Source organism: Pleurodeles waltl, chromosome 2_2 (genome assembly GCF_031143425.1).
Source record: "Pleurodeles waltl isolate 20211129_DDA chromosome 2_2, aPleWal1.hap1.20221129, whole genome shotgun sequence".
NCBI classification, from domain to species: Eukaryota; Metazoa; Chordata; class Amphibia; order Caudata; family Salamandridae; genus Pleurodeles; species Pleurodeles waltl.
This window is the reverse complement of record NC_090439.1, coordinates 913290835-913305042: the sequence shown is the minus strand read 5'-3', so window position 1 is coordinate 913305042 and position 14208 is coordinate 913290835. Positions and strand designations below refer to the sequence as shown.

The window sequence follows — 14208 nt, the reverse complement described above, 5'->3', positions numbered from 1 at the left end:
CTACTTGCTTCATTCCCACATGCCATCTTCTGTCTTCACTCCCATCTTCTCTCTTCTGCCATCTTTAGTCTTCTGCCATCTTCAGTCTTCTCACGCCTTCTGTCTTCTGCCGTCTTCTGTCTTCTCACGTCTTGTCTTCTCCCGCCTTCTGTCTTCTCCTGTCTTCTGCCTTCTCCCATCTTCTGCCTTCTTTCTTCTAATCTGCATACTAAAAGGTTTCACCTTTTTTTCTATCTCACTGGATTACAAATATCAGAAAAAAATAAAATAATGTTCGTTTTATCAAATTAAAAACAAACATTACTTTAACATTTTTCTAATATTTGTTACATAAAAAAAAGATAAAAAAGAACCCTATTGGTTTTGATAATGCTTGTTCCTAAATTTTGTCTATTATATCCACACTGCTGGCCTGCTGAGTTATAACCCACAGATCAGTAGACAGAGGTTTCCCTTAAAATTCCTTGGCATAGCCTCACAGGTAATGAATGCGATCTCATTTGAAGCTGCACATCCAAATACGGTTTCAGCAAGGACATGTGTATTCTAGGAAATTCACCATCTGTGGACTCATTTCCTTTGGAATATGAGCATTCAGTCTCTCATGGAGAGAGCCTGAGTGTGTGCCATTACAAAAGAGATGCTGAAATGAATGTTGTTTTCAGGGTCACAGCACACAAGAAGACAAACCTTTCTAGCAATATAAGGACCTTGCTGAAACCAGTGTTGAGCACACATATACTACTGAACAGTGTGGGTGAGAAGACATGTAAAGATATCACTAAAAGTGCCACTGCAGACAATACATCCCTCATGTACTGCACTGTCCAACACCATACAGAGGGAGAGGCGAGACAGAGCCTGCAGTCCTGGCAAAGGCTATCCATTATCATTGGTATCAAAACACATAAACGATCACTGATAAACCTATACAAACCGACAAAATAAAAAGCATGGAAAGGACATATCATTACTAATGATAAAATAAGTTGTAGATTTGTCGTTACTGATTTCCACTAGTGGGACACACACAAACTCATTCCATGACAAAAAGAATGGATTCAAATACTGTTTATTGTTCCTTCATGATCCTTAAATGAATACGTCTCTGTGGCATTAGTTGTGATAAAGAAATATATACAAATGTAACGGTTGTCCATAAACTAATGGACATCTTGAGTTCATGTGTGTGTGACTGTAATAACTTGTTGAAAATGAAATATGTATGGCAGATGTAAACACACATTTTTAAATAAATAATACATTTTAATGCCAAAGCTCAGAGAACATCTGAGACTAATCACAATTAAGAAAAGAAACTAAAGATAAAAGCTATGAGCAAATGAAACGTAACGTGCATCCACAAGTTGAAAAAGTGTCCATAATTCACAACCAGGTGTGGGCATCTTTCCGGAAACTGCAACAGTATACCAGGCACATCCTTGTATTTGCAGGTCTTAGTTAAGGACAACTTCAGCTTCATTTGAGTTCATTATCCGTAGGCCCATGACTGTAGCCCATGCAAGGATTGGTTGTTCATTTTCGTTAGAACTTGGATAGTGACAATTTGTGTTGTGCTTTTGCTGCAGAGAAATAGATTCCTTCAGGAAGGGAGGGCACACTTGGCCCCTCTAAGTGTGATTGGGTGGCACAAACACGTGAGAAGGGCCACCAACCTCACAATCACACAGTTTGTTTCTAATATTAGTGGATGCTGTCAGAGTTGGGTCGAGCTGACCACGCACACTGTGCTTCCAGTTGACTGATGGTCAAGTAGCAGGCAACTTAGTGGCATTATGACTTCTAAATGCGCTAGGGATCCTTTGCCTTAAGTGTGCTGCAGAGATGGGTGTGCACAGGATGTACGGGTTACTTCCCTTCTGGTCCATTGTCAAGAAGCTTGCCTGAATTTGTAAAAGGCTGCATAATGCCCTGAGGTATCCTCCCTCTTTTCTTTTAAGTCTTCTTCCCTGCCAGTTGGGGCCACGTCAGCTGATTTGCAATCATCATTTTCATGTTAGACAGTTATAGTCTAACTATATTTAGCAGTGTTGAAAATTAAGTCCAGATTTTAGATTATTTGATCGTCATACCACTGACTAAGGACTGTGTGATACATTTGTGAACTGCTCTCTTCAGAGTAGCATCTGGGTACTAGAAGTAAAGTGCTTTCAAAATGGAAACATATTTCTTAAAATATGTGCAATAGGGGAAAAGAGGTTCCTTTTTGATCCACTTCCTGGCATCCTTAGTGTGGTTTTTTCCATAAGCTTTTTGCCTTCATACCTCCTGTTTTGCTGGCTTCACTTTTGCTGGCCTTAGGACTCTGCACACTTTACCACTGCTAACAAGTGCTAAAGTGCTAGTGCTCTCTCCTTAAAACATGCTAAGATTCTCTTATACCCACTCCACTTACCATACTTAATTTATTTGTAAGTCCCTAGTAAAGTTGCACTACCCGTGCCCAGAGCCTGTAAAATAAATGCTACTTGTGGGCCTGTAGCACTGGTTGCACCACCCACTTCAGTAGCACTTGAAACTTGTCTCAGGCCTGCCATTGCAACCTGTGTGTGCAGTTTTAAACTGCCATATCAACCTGACAAAATAAACATTTTGTCAGGCACAATCCTTCCTTTTCAGTACATAAAAGTCACCCCTAGGGTAGGCCCTGGACAGCCCAGCGGGCAGGGGATAGTGTATTTAGAAAGTTGAACATATCCGGGTAGTAATAAACTCTTAGGTTCGTTTTTCGCTGCTGTCAGGCCTACCTGTTCCATAGGAAAACGTTGGAGTTACCATATTACATTTACTAAGCTGTAACTTCCAAATGGTAACAGGTAATATTGCATTGTTTAGTGTCTTTGGAAGTGTAATGCAAAATCATAACAGTTAAGAACCTACTTAAAAGATTATTTTCTCTGCCAAAGTGAGTCTTTGATCTGCTCTCACATCTACAACAATGATGCGTAATACATTTGCAGCCTATGTGAGCCTTGTGTGAGCTCCTAAACCTCTAAATCCTGTTATGACAAAGCCATGCTCACAGCCCTTTGATCGAATATTTTCTGTTGCAGTGGAAGTCAAAATTGACTCGATCTGCTCTCAAAAGCTACAAACCATGCACATGAGTGCATCGTGACGCATGTGTGTGCATCGTGACACATGTGCATCATGACACACATATATGCATCAGCAGACATCCTAGAAGGGAGTTTCCATAATAGAAAAGACATTGTATATCATGCAAGTGCATATGCTATGATGCATACGTTCACATGCAATACGCAACAATGGCAAAACCAATACATAGGTATTTTAGAGCCGAGACCTATTGGCTTTGCCGGTGTCTCTTCTGTTGATGTGGGTTTTTGCCATACAACACTGGTGAATGGATTAAAAAAAATGAAAAAACATTATCGTTAGCTATTCAAAAACACGTGTAATATCAGAGTTAAAGCTTGTTTTTCTTACCAGTGTTTGGCAAAATCGATAAAGTGATGAGTGTTGATAATTTTGAGTTAAATTAATTTCAACATTAATACCTAATACTTTCATTAGTATTATTTTGTTTGTATCTGGGCACTTTGTTTGTTTCCAAAATGTGATTTCAATAAAATGGCTTTTGACTCCTCGCCTCCTCCAAAACACAAATACAACTGAGAACACATATTTCCCTCTAGCAAATGGAAATGTTCTTGAAAAGAGACATTTTGGTGAGCAAGTTATCACCACCCTGTTATTGTGTGATGCATTTAAAAAAACTGATACAGATATCTATACATACTGCAATCACGTCATAGTCGTACAAAATAACAAGTCTACAATTACAGTCGATCTTAAAATGGCTTCTTACAGCGAAAGCTTTTAAGACACAGAATCTGCTAATGTTACAGGGGTTAACAAAACACGAGCAGAGAATTTTCTTCAGCTTGTGCTTCAGTCAGCAGGCTGCAGTTGGAAACTCAATAGCTCTGATCACCAGCACTGCCTGTAATTACGTGCACACGCTGTTGGACTTGCAAACTGCTATCTAGTGGATTACTGCGACTCATATTTATACAGATTGAAAAGTGAAAGCTGGTCGTGGTACAGGGTGTTTGACACCCATTACACATATCGGTCTGTGCTGATGAGCTGTCCGCATCCTCTCAGGCTAATTGTGCAATCCACCTAACCATTCACAAGTGTGAACGACACCCACCTTAGGTTGTGTAGACCACACCACTGCTGATGCCCACACCGTCAGTTCCAGGTTGTATAGATTCCAACAGTGTCTGTGAAATTTGTGCTGACTGACCAGTGCAAACGTCATTTTGTCAACTGATCAGCATAAACATGACATTATGAACTGGCTGGGAGGTCACATTGTCGCTTTAAGTGGAATCTAGTTAATGAGAGCTCTACAAGGAGAGGGTGCACCTGGGGGTTTGAGGGAGACCAATAACTGGCTTAGGGATGGGGGTGTTGGAAGAATGAGAGATTCTCTAAGGTGCAATGAGTCCTCTTTGTGGCTCCCGAGAGGGTAGCGTGCTTGAAAACCCTGTACTTAGTTAAGAGACTGGTGCAGCACACCGGTATGCATTGGAGCGGGGTATTTGCCTGTCTCACTCCTGGTGGGCTTGCTGCCCGTGGTGGTGCCTTGTTCTGGCCCCCCTCAAGATCCATACTGGAGGTTCCCAATTGCTGGGTGGACGTCCCTCTTCCCTCTGCTGCAACACAAGTCTTGGTGGTCCCTCCCATGAGTAGAGTTGTAGTTTTGTAGCATACCAGCCACGAGACACTAGTTTGACAGTTCTGAGTTGCTTTGTGTTAAAAATGAGGCCTATTCTGCTTAATACTACTGAACTGCTGTAATAGCTAGTTTGTGTATCTCTTGCACCTATGTCTGCAGATATGCACCGCCTCGCAGGAGCCAGTTGTATAGGTACCCATTTGATCCGATAGATACTCATGGAGGCTCTTAGCCAGTAGGGATCAACTGAAGTGGCTGGGGGACTGAGGTGTGTTTGACCTTCTGCTCTGCTTTTGTTTCATTGACAAATGCTGTACAATTGTTTCTTGTGTTTTCGCAAAGCATTTTTGTATAACAGATATATCGATGACCCAATGTACCTGAGGGCGCAAAGTAGAATACATGTTGTATAGAATGGACACAATTGGAGCTGCAGAGGAACGTTGGGCACGAATGTCGTGCTGCATTTGGTCCCATTTCTCCACACAACATTAAAAGAATATATATGTAAAATGTCAGTAAAAACAAGTTTAAAAAAAAAGTAAGGTGAATCTAGTTAATCTGGAAATTTTGTTGCAAAAAGATTCCAACGGTGATAAAATCCATAGCTTTGATTATGTTGAACAAATACATAAATCTTCTACACTACATCATCAGAAATGTTTATTAACCCCTGAGCTGCTGGGCCTTTCCTCCGATCCCCCTCCCCTGTGCCAAGCCCTTTTTTGGCTATTTGGGGTACTTCACACTTAGGCCTCCAAACTTTTTGTCCACATAAGCTATCCACGCCAAATTTGAGTCTGTTTTTTCCAACACCCTAGGGATTCTAAAGATACCCAGAGTTTGTGGGTTCCCCTGGAGGAGACCAAGAAATTAACCAAAATATAGTGAAAATGTATTAAAAAAAATAAAAGGGAATAAAGAGCTGCCGAAGAAGGCTTGTGTTTTTTTCCCTGAAAATGGCATCAACAAAGGGTTTATGGTGCTAAGATCACCAACTTCCCAGCTTTCAGGAACAGGCAGACTTGAATCAGAAAACCAAATTTTTAAACACAATTTTAGCATTTTACTGGGACATACCCCATTTTTACTATTTTTTCTGCTTTCAGCCTCCTTCCAGTTAGTGACAGGAATGGGTATGAAACAAAATGCTGGATCCCGGACAGCTAAAGATTTCTGGAAAGTAGACACAATTCTGAATTCAGCAAGGGGTCATTTGTGTACATCCTACAAGGTTTTCCTACAGAAAATAATGGCTGAAATAAAAATATACTGAAATTGAGCTGACAAAAAAAGCCATTTTTCTCCATGTTTTAGTCTGTAACTTTTTTGCTGCAATGTCAGATTTTTTAAAGCCATATACCGTTACGTCTGCTTGACTCTTCTGGCTGCAGGGCTACATAGGTCTTGTAGGTTCATCAAGATCCCTAGGTACCCAGAGCCAACAAATGAGCTGCACCTGGCAATGGATTTTCATTCTAAACTGGGTATACAGCAATTAATTTGGTGAAATATAAAGAGTGAAAAATAGGTATCAGGAAAACTTTTGTATTTCCAAAATGGGCACAAGATAAGGTGTTGAGAAGCAGTGGTTATTTTCACATCACTGAATTCCGGGGTGCCCATACTAGCATGTGAAGTACAGGGCATTTCTCAAATAGACTTCTATTTTACACTGGCTTACATTTGGAAGGAAAAAATGTAAAGAAAGACAGGGGGCAATAACACTTGTTCTGCTATTCTGTGTTTTCCCAAGTCTCCCGATAAAAATGGTACCTCAATTCCATGGGTATGCCTAATCACTGCAACAGGAAACGCAACATGGACACGTCACATTTTTACATTGAAAACTGACGTGTTTTTGGAAAGTGCCTAACTGTGGATTTTGGCCTCTAGCTCATCCGGCACCTAAGGAAACTTACCAAACCTGTAATTTTTTTTAAACTAGACACCTAGGGGAATCCAAGATGGGGTGACTTGTGGGGATCTCACCAGGTTCTGTTACTCAGAATCCTTTGCAAACCTCATTATGTGGGAAAAAAAACTTTTTCCTCACATTTCTGTGAAAGAAAGTTCTGGAATCCGAGAGGAGCCACAAATTTCCTTCCACCCAGTGTTCCTCAAGTCTCCCAATAAAAATAGTACCTTACTTGGGTGGGTAGGCCTAGTGCCAGTGACAGGAAATGCCTCAAAACACAACATGGACACATCACATTTCCCCCTCAAAAAACAGAGCTGATTTTTGCAAAGTGCCTAGCTGTGGATTTTGGCCTCTAGCGCAGCCGTCACCTAAGGAAGTCTACCAAACCTCTGCATTTTTTTAAACTTGACACCAACGGGAATCCCAGATGGGGTGACTTGTGGGGTTTGCACCAGGTTCTGTTATCCAGAATCCTTTGCAAACCTCAACATTTGGCCAAAAAAACACTTTTTCCTCACATTTCGGTGACAGAAAGTTCTGGAATCTGAGGGGAGCCACAAATTTCCTTCTACTCAGTGTTCCCTCAAGTCTCCCGATAAAAATGGTACCTCACTTTTGTGGGTAGACCTAGTGCCGGCAACAGGAATAGATCACACAATGGTCAATGTTGGTCCTTACATGAGAGCAACTGTTGACCCTGGGGTGGTCCATTCCTGACGCAGGGACTAGGTACAGGCAGTGTTTTTATCAGGACTGGTGAGGAAACACTGGGTGGTAGGAGTTTTGTGGATCCCAGCATATTCCTGTAGTTTGTGTGACAGAAATGCAATATTCAACATTTCAGATTTGCAGGGTATTCTGGGTAAGAAAACTTTGGGGATTCCACACAATTCACACCTCTGTGGACTCCCCCGGATGTCTAGTTTCCAGAAATGTCTGGGTTTAGTATGTTTCCCTATATGGCCGCCAAGCCCAGGACCAAAAACACAGGTGCCTGCTTTACAAAACCAGTTTGTTTTGTGATTTATAATTTTGATGTCTCCACAATATGATTTTAGTGATGGAATTTGGGGCTGAACTAAATTGGGACGCTCCAAAGAGAGCACTCTCTCTGTGCTTGCTGCCACATGCACCTGCTCTCTGGGTTGGGCTAGTGACCCCTCACTACTTTCCTTAGTCAATTTCTTCTTTTTTTTTTTTATTGGGGGAGGGACGCGATCGGGTTCAATTGCAAACCAGGGGACATCTATCTTTATTTTAAAAAATATGCCCCAGGGGGGTGGGGCAGCCTGTTTGCCGAGGGGGGAAACCCCCCCAAGTGAAATCCCTGGTGTCTAGTGGTGTTTCCTGGCCCTCGATCGCAGCTGTGCTGCAATCGAGGGCCAGGAGACCAGTTCAGGATGGCCTCGTTTGAAAGGGGAGAGTCTCTCCTTTCAAACTAGGCCTTCCCGAACATCGGGAAGGCCGTTTGGGGCTGTTTTCCCATTGGAGCAGGATCCAATGGAGAAAACAAAACAGTGACGTAGTCACTAAGGGGCAGGTGGGGGGCCAGGAGCAGACACAGAAGATCTTCCATGTCTCCTGGGGTATTTTCAAATTTTAAAAAATGCACCAGAGGATTTTTTAACCCCCTCCCTGGTGTCGGCTACTGGTTGTGACCCACCCCAGGGAGGTAGTGTGGGCATTGGCCAGTGGCCGATACCCGCACTAAAGAGGTTAACATACAATATTTGATGAATTTGCCTCTTCCATATTCAACATTCTCATCTGTATATGTTGTATACACTTGTTTCATGCTGCAATTACTTACTGATGCTTATGCCACGTCTTCTAGGCCAATTGGCTAAATACAAACAACATACTGGACACAGTTAGGGTACCAGAGCTTGGCAATCTCAAATTATAGTTCTAAAGACAATATGCCTCATTACGAGCCTGGCGATCTCCTGACCGCCAGGTTTGCGGTGGCAGTCCGAGCGCCTTTTAAGGACTGTGGCAGTTGCGCCACAGTCGGATCGGCAGCACTGCCAGGATTAGTTGTCCCAGCAGTCATGACGGTCCTAATCCACCAGGGCAGCAGGGATTATGACTTTGTTCTCTGCCAGCGATTTCACGGCGGTAACACCGCCATGAAAAGGCTAGTGGAGATCAGGTGCAGGGGGCCCCACAGAGGCCCCTGCACTGCCCATTCACTTGCCATGGGCAGTGCAGCCCCCCCACCTGGCAAGCACCCTCTCAATGTTCACTGTCTGTCTTACAGACAGCGAGGGTCCTGGTGCACCCTGCAACCTACAGGATTGCCCCCAGCTCGATTACGAGCCAGAGACATGATGTAGGCTGTTTCCTACTGGGCCATGGGGTGGAAGCTGAGGTTTCCCCTGCTGACCCAGCAGGAAACTCATAATGGGCCCGGGAGGGAGGCAGCAACAATGGTGGCAACCTCCCAGTCTGGATTTTGGTGGTTGGGCTTTTCCGCTGTCTGAAATCCTAATAAGGCCCAGTGTGTTCATGTAGCATAGTATGCCATGCTGTTCTGTAAAAATGTTTATGTTAACAGAGTTTGATTGGAAAGCTTGCTCATTATTACTAGGAGTTATTATTTTTAATTTAACTTTACATAGCATAATATACATACATAGTAGCGATACACTGTTACTAATTGTACCAGCATAGCAATCTACATATTTATATTTTAATTTTATATTTTTATCTGTATTTTCTGTAAGCATGGTTTGGGTAAAACGTCCAGCTTTGGAATGCCTGCTTACACTTCACTTAGAGTTTTATGTGATAGTTGTTTGTTTAGGTCAGTCCACATTGCGTGCTTACTAATTTAACTACCAGGGCTGCATTACGGCCTGTAGCGCCCTGGGACACAACATGCATGTGCACCTTCTTTCTGCACCCCCCAGGGCACTTTATTATTCCTAGTGCAATAGCAGACAATTGCACAACCTCTTCTGTATTACAGATCACGCCAGCACTGCATGTGCAACAGTGAGATTTCCAAGTGGTGTAACCTCAAAGGCATGGCCCCATGCAACTGAGAGAAATCTTTGTGTACCCACGCCGTATTATAGGTACGGGTGCAGAGGAACCGAAGCTGTAAGGGGGGGCACTGACAGTGCACATCAAAGAGGTGGCACACCCTACACTCCCCGACAGGGCGCCCTTTGAAAGGGGGGATTGGCTGCCTCCCAGACACCCCCACCCCAAGTAAGATGGATTATCTCATCATGGGTCTCTCCCCCAGAACTCCTTCGTTGTATAGAAAATGTTCTCAGCCTCGCCATTAGAACCTGGCTGACCCCCCCCCCCCCCCAAACATATGCTCACTCTATCCTATCACAATCTCGCTGGCTGCCCTTTTCAATCTGCTAACACAAACTGATAACTACTAAATTATACATCACCTCGCCCCGGAATACCTAACCGATTCTCTCCCTTGTTACGCTTCTTGCCGCAGTGATCTCACATCAGACAATCTGTATCTACTAACCTCGCCCAGCATTTTATTTTCCACATCCATATTCCGCTTGCTCGTTTCAACTTCCAAGATCTCACCACTGAAAAACTCTTCCCCTGATATCAGAGCAGAGCATCTAACTCACTCCCGATTTTCAAAACAGCCCAGAAGAGTTAATTCCTGCTCCTTGAAAATAAAAATAGCAACCACGAAATTTCAGCAAATAACCAATATAAACTTGAATATATAAATAGGTGTAAAGTCTTGTTTGTAGTTCTAGCGTGCCTAGAAAACCTGTGTCTTTTCTGTCCTGAGGCATCTAGCAGTTTACTATCTCATACTAACGCCTTGCCTGCAGTGAGCTGGGCTATGTTTGCCTTCTGAATTGCCTTTTGCACCACTGATGTCCTTAAGAGCATCAGTTCGGATCGAAACTCAATGACCATCGATCAATAATTATATTTCCTAATATGAGAATGCACATTTTGAAGAGCAACTCTGAAACCCACACAGATTTCTGAAACACACATATGTACAGGTCGTGCTACATTTATCAGCCATTTTGTGTTCTGCAAGTTTACTATCCTGGAACTCGACTTACAAAACATATATATAACTCCAGTGCAGATTTTCTATATGTTCGGTACAATTGTTTCCCTTTTCCTGGCTTAATGCACTTTCCATTATTGGAAAATAACATTTGCAATAAGTTATGTTGAACGTTCTAATAGACTGAAAGCAAACTGTACTGAAATACTGTTCAAAACATGAAGGTAGATATGAACATATTTGCTGCGGCATACTTGAAGGTGCCAGGCCTCATAATACTTGTTTTTGTTTTACAGCTAGCTATGGACCAAATCCAACTTGCAAAGGTTGCTTGACTTGCTCGAAGGACAACGGATGCATGAGATGTCAGCCAAAGTTATTCTTCTTCCTCCGAAGAGAAGGGATGAGGCAGTATGGGGAGTGTTTGCACTCCTGTCCATCGGGGTATTATGGGGCCCGAGCTCCAGACATGAACAGATGCTCAAGTAAGTCTCATTTTTCAATCTATTCCAAGCATTATCACTGGAACCTCCTCCGTCCCCTGTGCTTAAATATCTGGTGTGAGGTGCACGTCCATGACAGCCATACTGGGAAATGCTTCTAAAAGTAAATCTTTTAAGATAGAATCCTAATTATGTAATGGGTTTTGAAACGACCTGGCGGAATGGATGGTCCAGCACGTCTAGCCCTGTCACCAACCCATCTGCAGATCCTAGTATTTCATCTATTTCTATGGCGCTACATTTTCTGTCTATGCTTATGAATGTGTCAGCCACCTTACTTCCTAAGTAAGTGCCAATCGTTCAATGAAGCTAAGGGTATATGTTGTAAAATGCAGGAGTGAGGGCTAAATCTAAGCCCTCGACACAAGGCCATCTACACCTATCTTTACTCTGCCCTTCCTCAGCCTATCCCCTTTCTGTAACCTTCAAACTTGCATTATCTGTACTTGCAAAAACCCCACCGTTCTTACAACAAAATGCTAGAAGCGTGGTCATCCCACAGCTATCCATTTGTACACCCACTGATTTGTAAATTGCTTGATTCTCCCAACAATATTTGAGAAAGGGATGAATAAGTTAGCTATTAAAGTACCAAATTCCATGTGTTCTGGCTCCTCGATGACAAGATGGGATGTTCTTCAAAATACATTGCAGCTATGAAAACTGTGGAATAAAAAGAAAATTGTTTCAACATGGCAAATAGATTATGTACAGCTGTTGACACATTTTATTGTATTCGTTTCAAACAGACAGAAGCTTGCAAGACTACAGGGACCATCTTTTGCATATATCAATTGACTTGGTCTTTGTGATTCTGAAAGCTTATATATTTGTAACAAATTTATATTTCTTTCATTGGTACAATAAATAGTTTCAACACTTCCACAGAATTTATAAAAGTAACTGTATTCATAAATCTGAATTGGTGTCTTTGTAGTGCTACACTTCCAGGGATTGTGAAATGTCCTGAAGTTGAAATACTTATTTTGTGACACAACGGTCTGTAAGGTTACATTTATACCATTGTAATTGGTAACTTACATTTCAGACTGTTGCACATAAAGACAGTAAAGGAATTGTCTTAAGAGTAGTAAGGGACACTAGTAAGCAAAGAAGCAGAGGACACTACACATGTCTTCAGTCTGCTTGTACTCCTTAATTGCATGATACAAATAGGTTGACAATAACACCAGGCTGTGAAGTAAGCATTGTTTGAAAATACCCCAGACTAACTGACCACCTGAAAAAACACACAAACACCCACATACACAAACATATACAATATCACTCAGCATTATTACCGGCCCGAGCACAAAAAATATTACCCTCCTCTTGCCATTAATAAGAAAAGCGCTGTGAGAAAGTGTCTATTTATGTGTGATCACCCTCCTTTTTTGATGGATTGATGCTGTTGGGACATTGTTTATCATGCCCAAATGCACAGCCTCTAAAATATGTCAAACACCTAATTGGCATACTTAAATCCATAGTATATGTTGTCCAAAGTATACCCATTGCATGGAAAGTTAAATTTCACCTAAGGACTACAGTACTACTGTGCCACCCACTAGTGTTACCAGGCAAACATAACTTCAGGCCTGCCACTGCAGCCAGGCAGCTGTAGTTCAAAATTGCAACCCAACCTGTTGTATTGTTTTCCTGGCTACGACTCTAGGATGGGCACACAGGATATGTGCAAGAGGAGAAGGTTTTATCCATCTTAGATTCAGTGAGTGAGGGGCATTGTGGGATTGTTTTGCTGTAAGGGCACATAGGAACTGCTGAAAGAGTGAGTAGGGTTACACTTGAGAACTTTTTCCCTATTGGTAAAGGATGGACCAGGAGTCACTAGCACCCACAAGTTAGAACCAGGCATAAATGTGGCATCCCCTTGCACCTTCCTCAAAACACTCTCAACCTTTGAAGAACAGACAAAGGACTTCACCTGCTGTTTGAGACCTGTGAGGAGATCCAACGGGATGGACCTTCTCCCACTCATACCCAGGACAAAGAACCAGCATCTAAGTGTCAGCTGGCTTACTTCCTGTGTAAGCTACATGGCTACAAAAAGCTGCAAGATGCCTCTTCCCTGAAGATCCCAACTGACCAGTTCCAAATGGACCTGACCTGGACCCTGCTGATGTCTTCTGCTGGAGTGAGCCTTGACCCCAAGTGATGTTTTTAAGGACCTTGGCATCATCAAAGTGTAACATCCCTGAAAAACCTTTCACTTAGAAAATATTTGTACTTCAGACCTCTAGAGGATTGGGACAAACATGCCAAGCTGATCTGTAACTCTCATGGCGTGTTGGAGGATTCCGAGTTCCAAGAAAAGAGACATAGGGCCTGATTTAGAACTTCGCGATGGGTTACTCCTTCACAACAGTGACAGATATCCCGTCTGTCAAAATCTAAATCCCATATGCTATAATGGGATTTAGATTTCGGCGGACGGGATATGAGTCACCATTGTGACAAGGTAACCTGTCCATTGAGGTCTAAATCAGGCCGTAAGTCAGAAGATAAATGTTTTGACTGGGTTTAGGTACTAAAGGTACCAAGACAGCAAAAGGACTTCCTTGGACATAAAAGTTGGATTTCTCCTACTCTGAGTTTTTTCTGGCAAAAATAACAACTTCACTGGGACCTCGTCCAATGCCTGTCTGACTTTATGGAGCCCTGCTCAGATACAACCTATGACCTTGCTCCGTTGAAGGATTTTGGCTTCCAACAAAACCACTAAGGGCCTTATTTATGACCCAGCTAGCGTCACTCTTGTAGCGCACCATGGTGCCTGCGTTGGTGCTAGACTGCCAAAATGTGGCAAGCACAAAAGAAAAGGATAGGAATGCCCTTTATTTGAAAAATACAGCACATTCCTGCCCTTTCCCGCTGATGCAGGACAGCACAGCAAGGTGACTTGCTGTGCTGCCCAGCATGACAAATGACATAAATATGCCCCTAAGTCTCAAGGCAGAGATATTGGACCAGATGAAACCTGCTTGATGTATTTGACTCATGCCTCATCCCAGTTGGC

The 14208-nt window shown here is 42.6% G+C and overlaps 1 protein-coding gene across 1 annotated transcript in view; it reads left to right on the top strand.

The window, feature by feature from the left end:
* RSPO2 (R-spondin 2) overlaps positions 1–14208 on the top strand; it is a 372262-nt gene that overhangs the window by 188925 nt on the left and 169129 nt on the right. The window contains exon 3 of the mRNA XM_069220620.1: positions 10965–11153. Coding sequence (XP_069076721.1) covers positions 10965–11153 — 189 coding nt within the window. The remainder of the gene's footprint in view (positions 1–10964; positions 11154–14208) is intronic.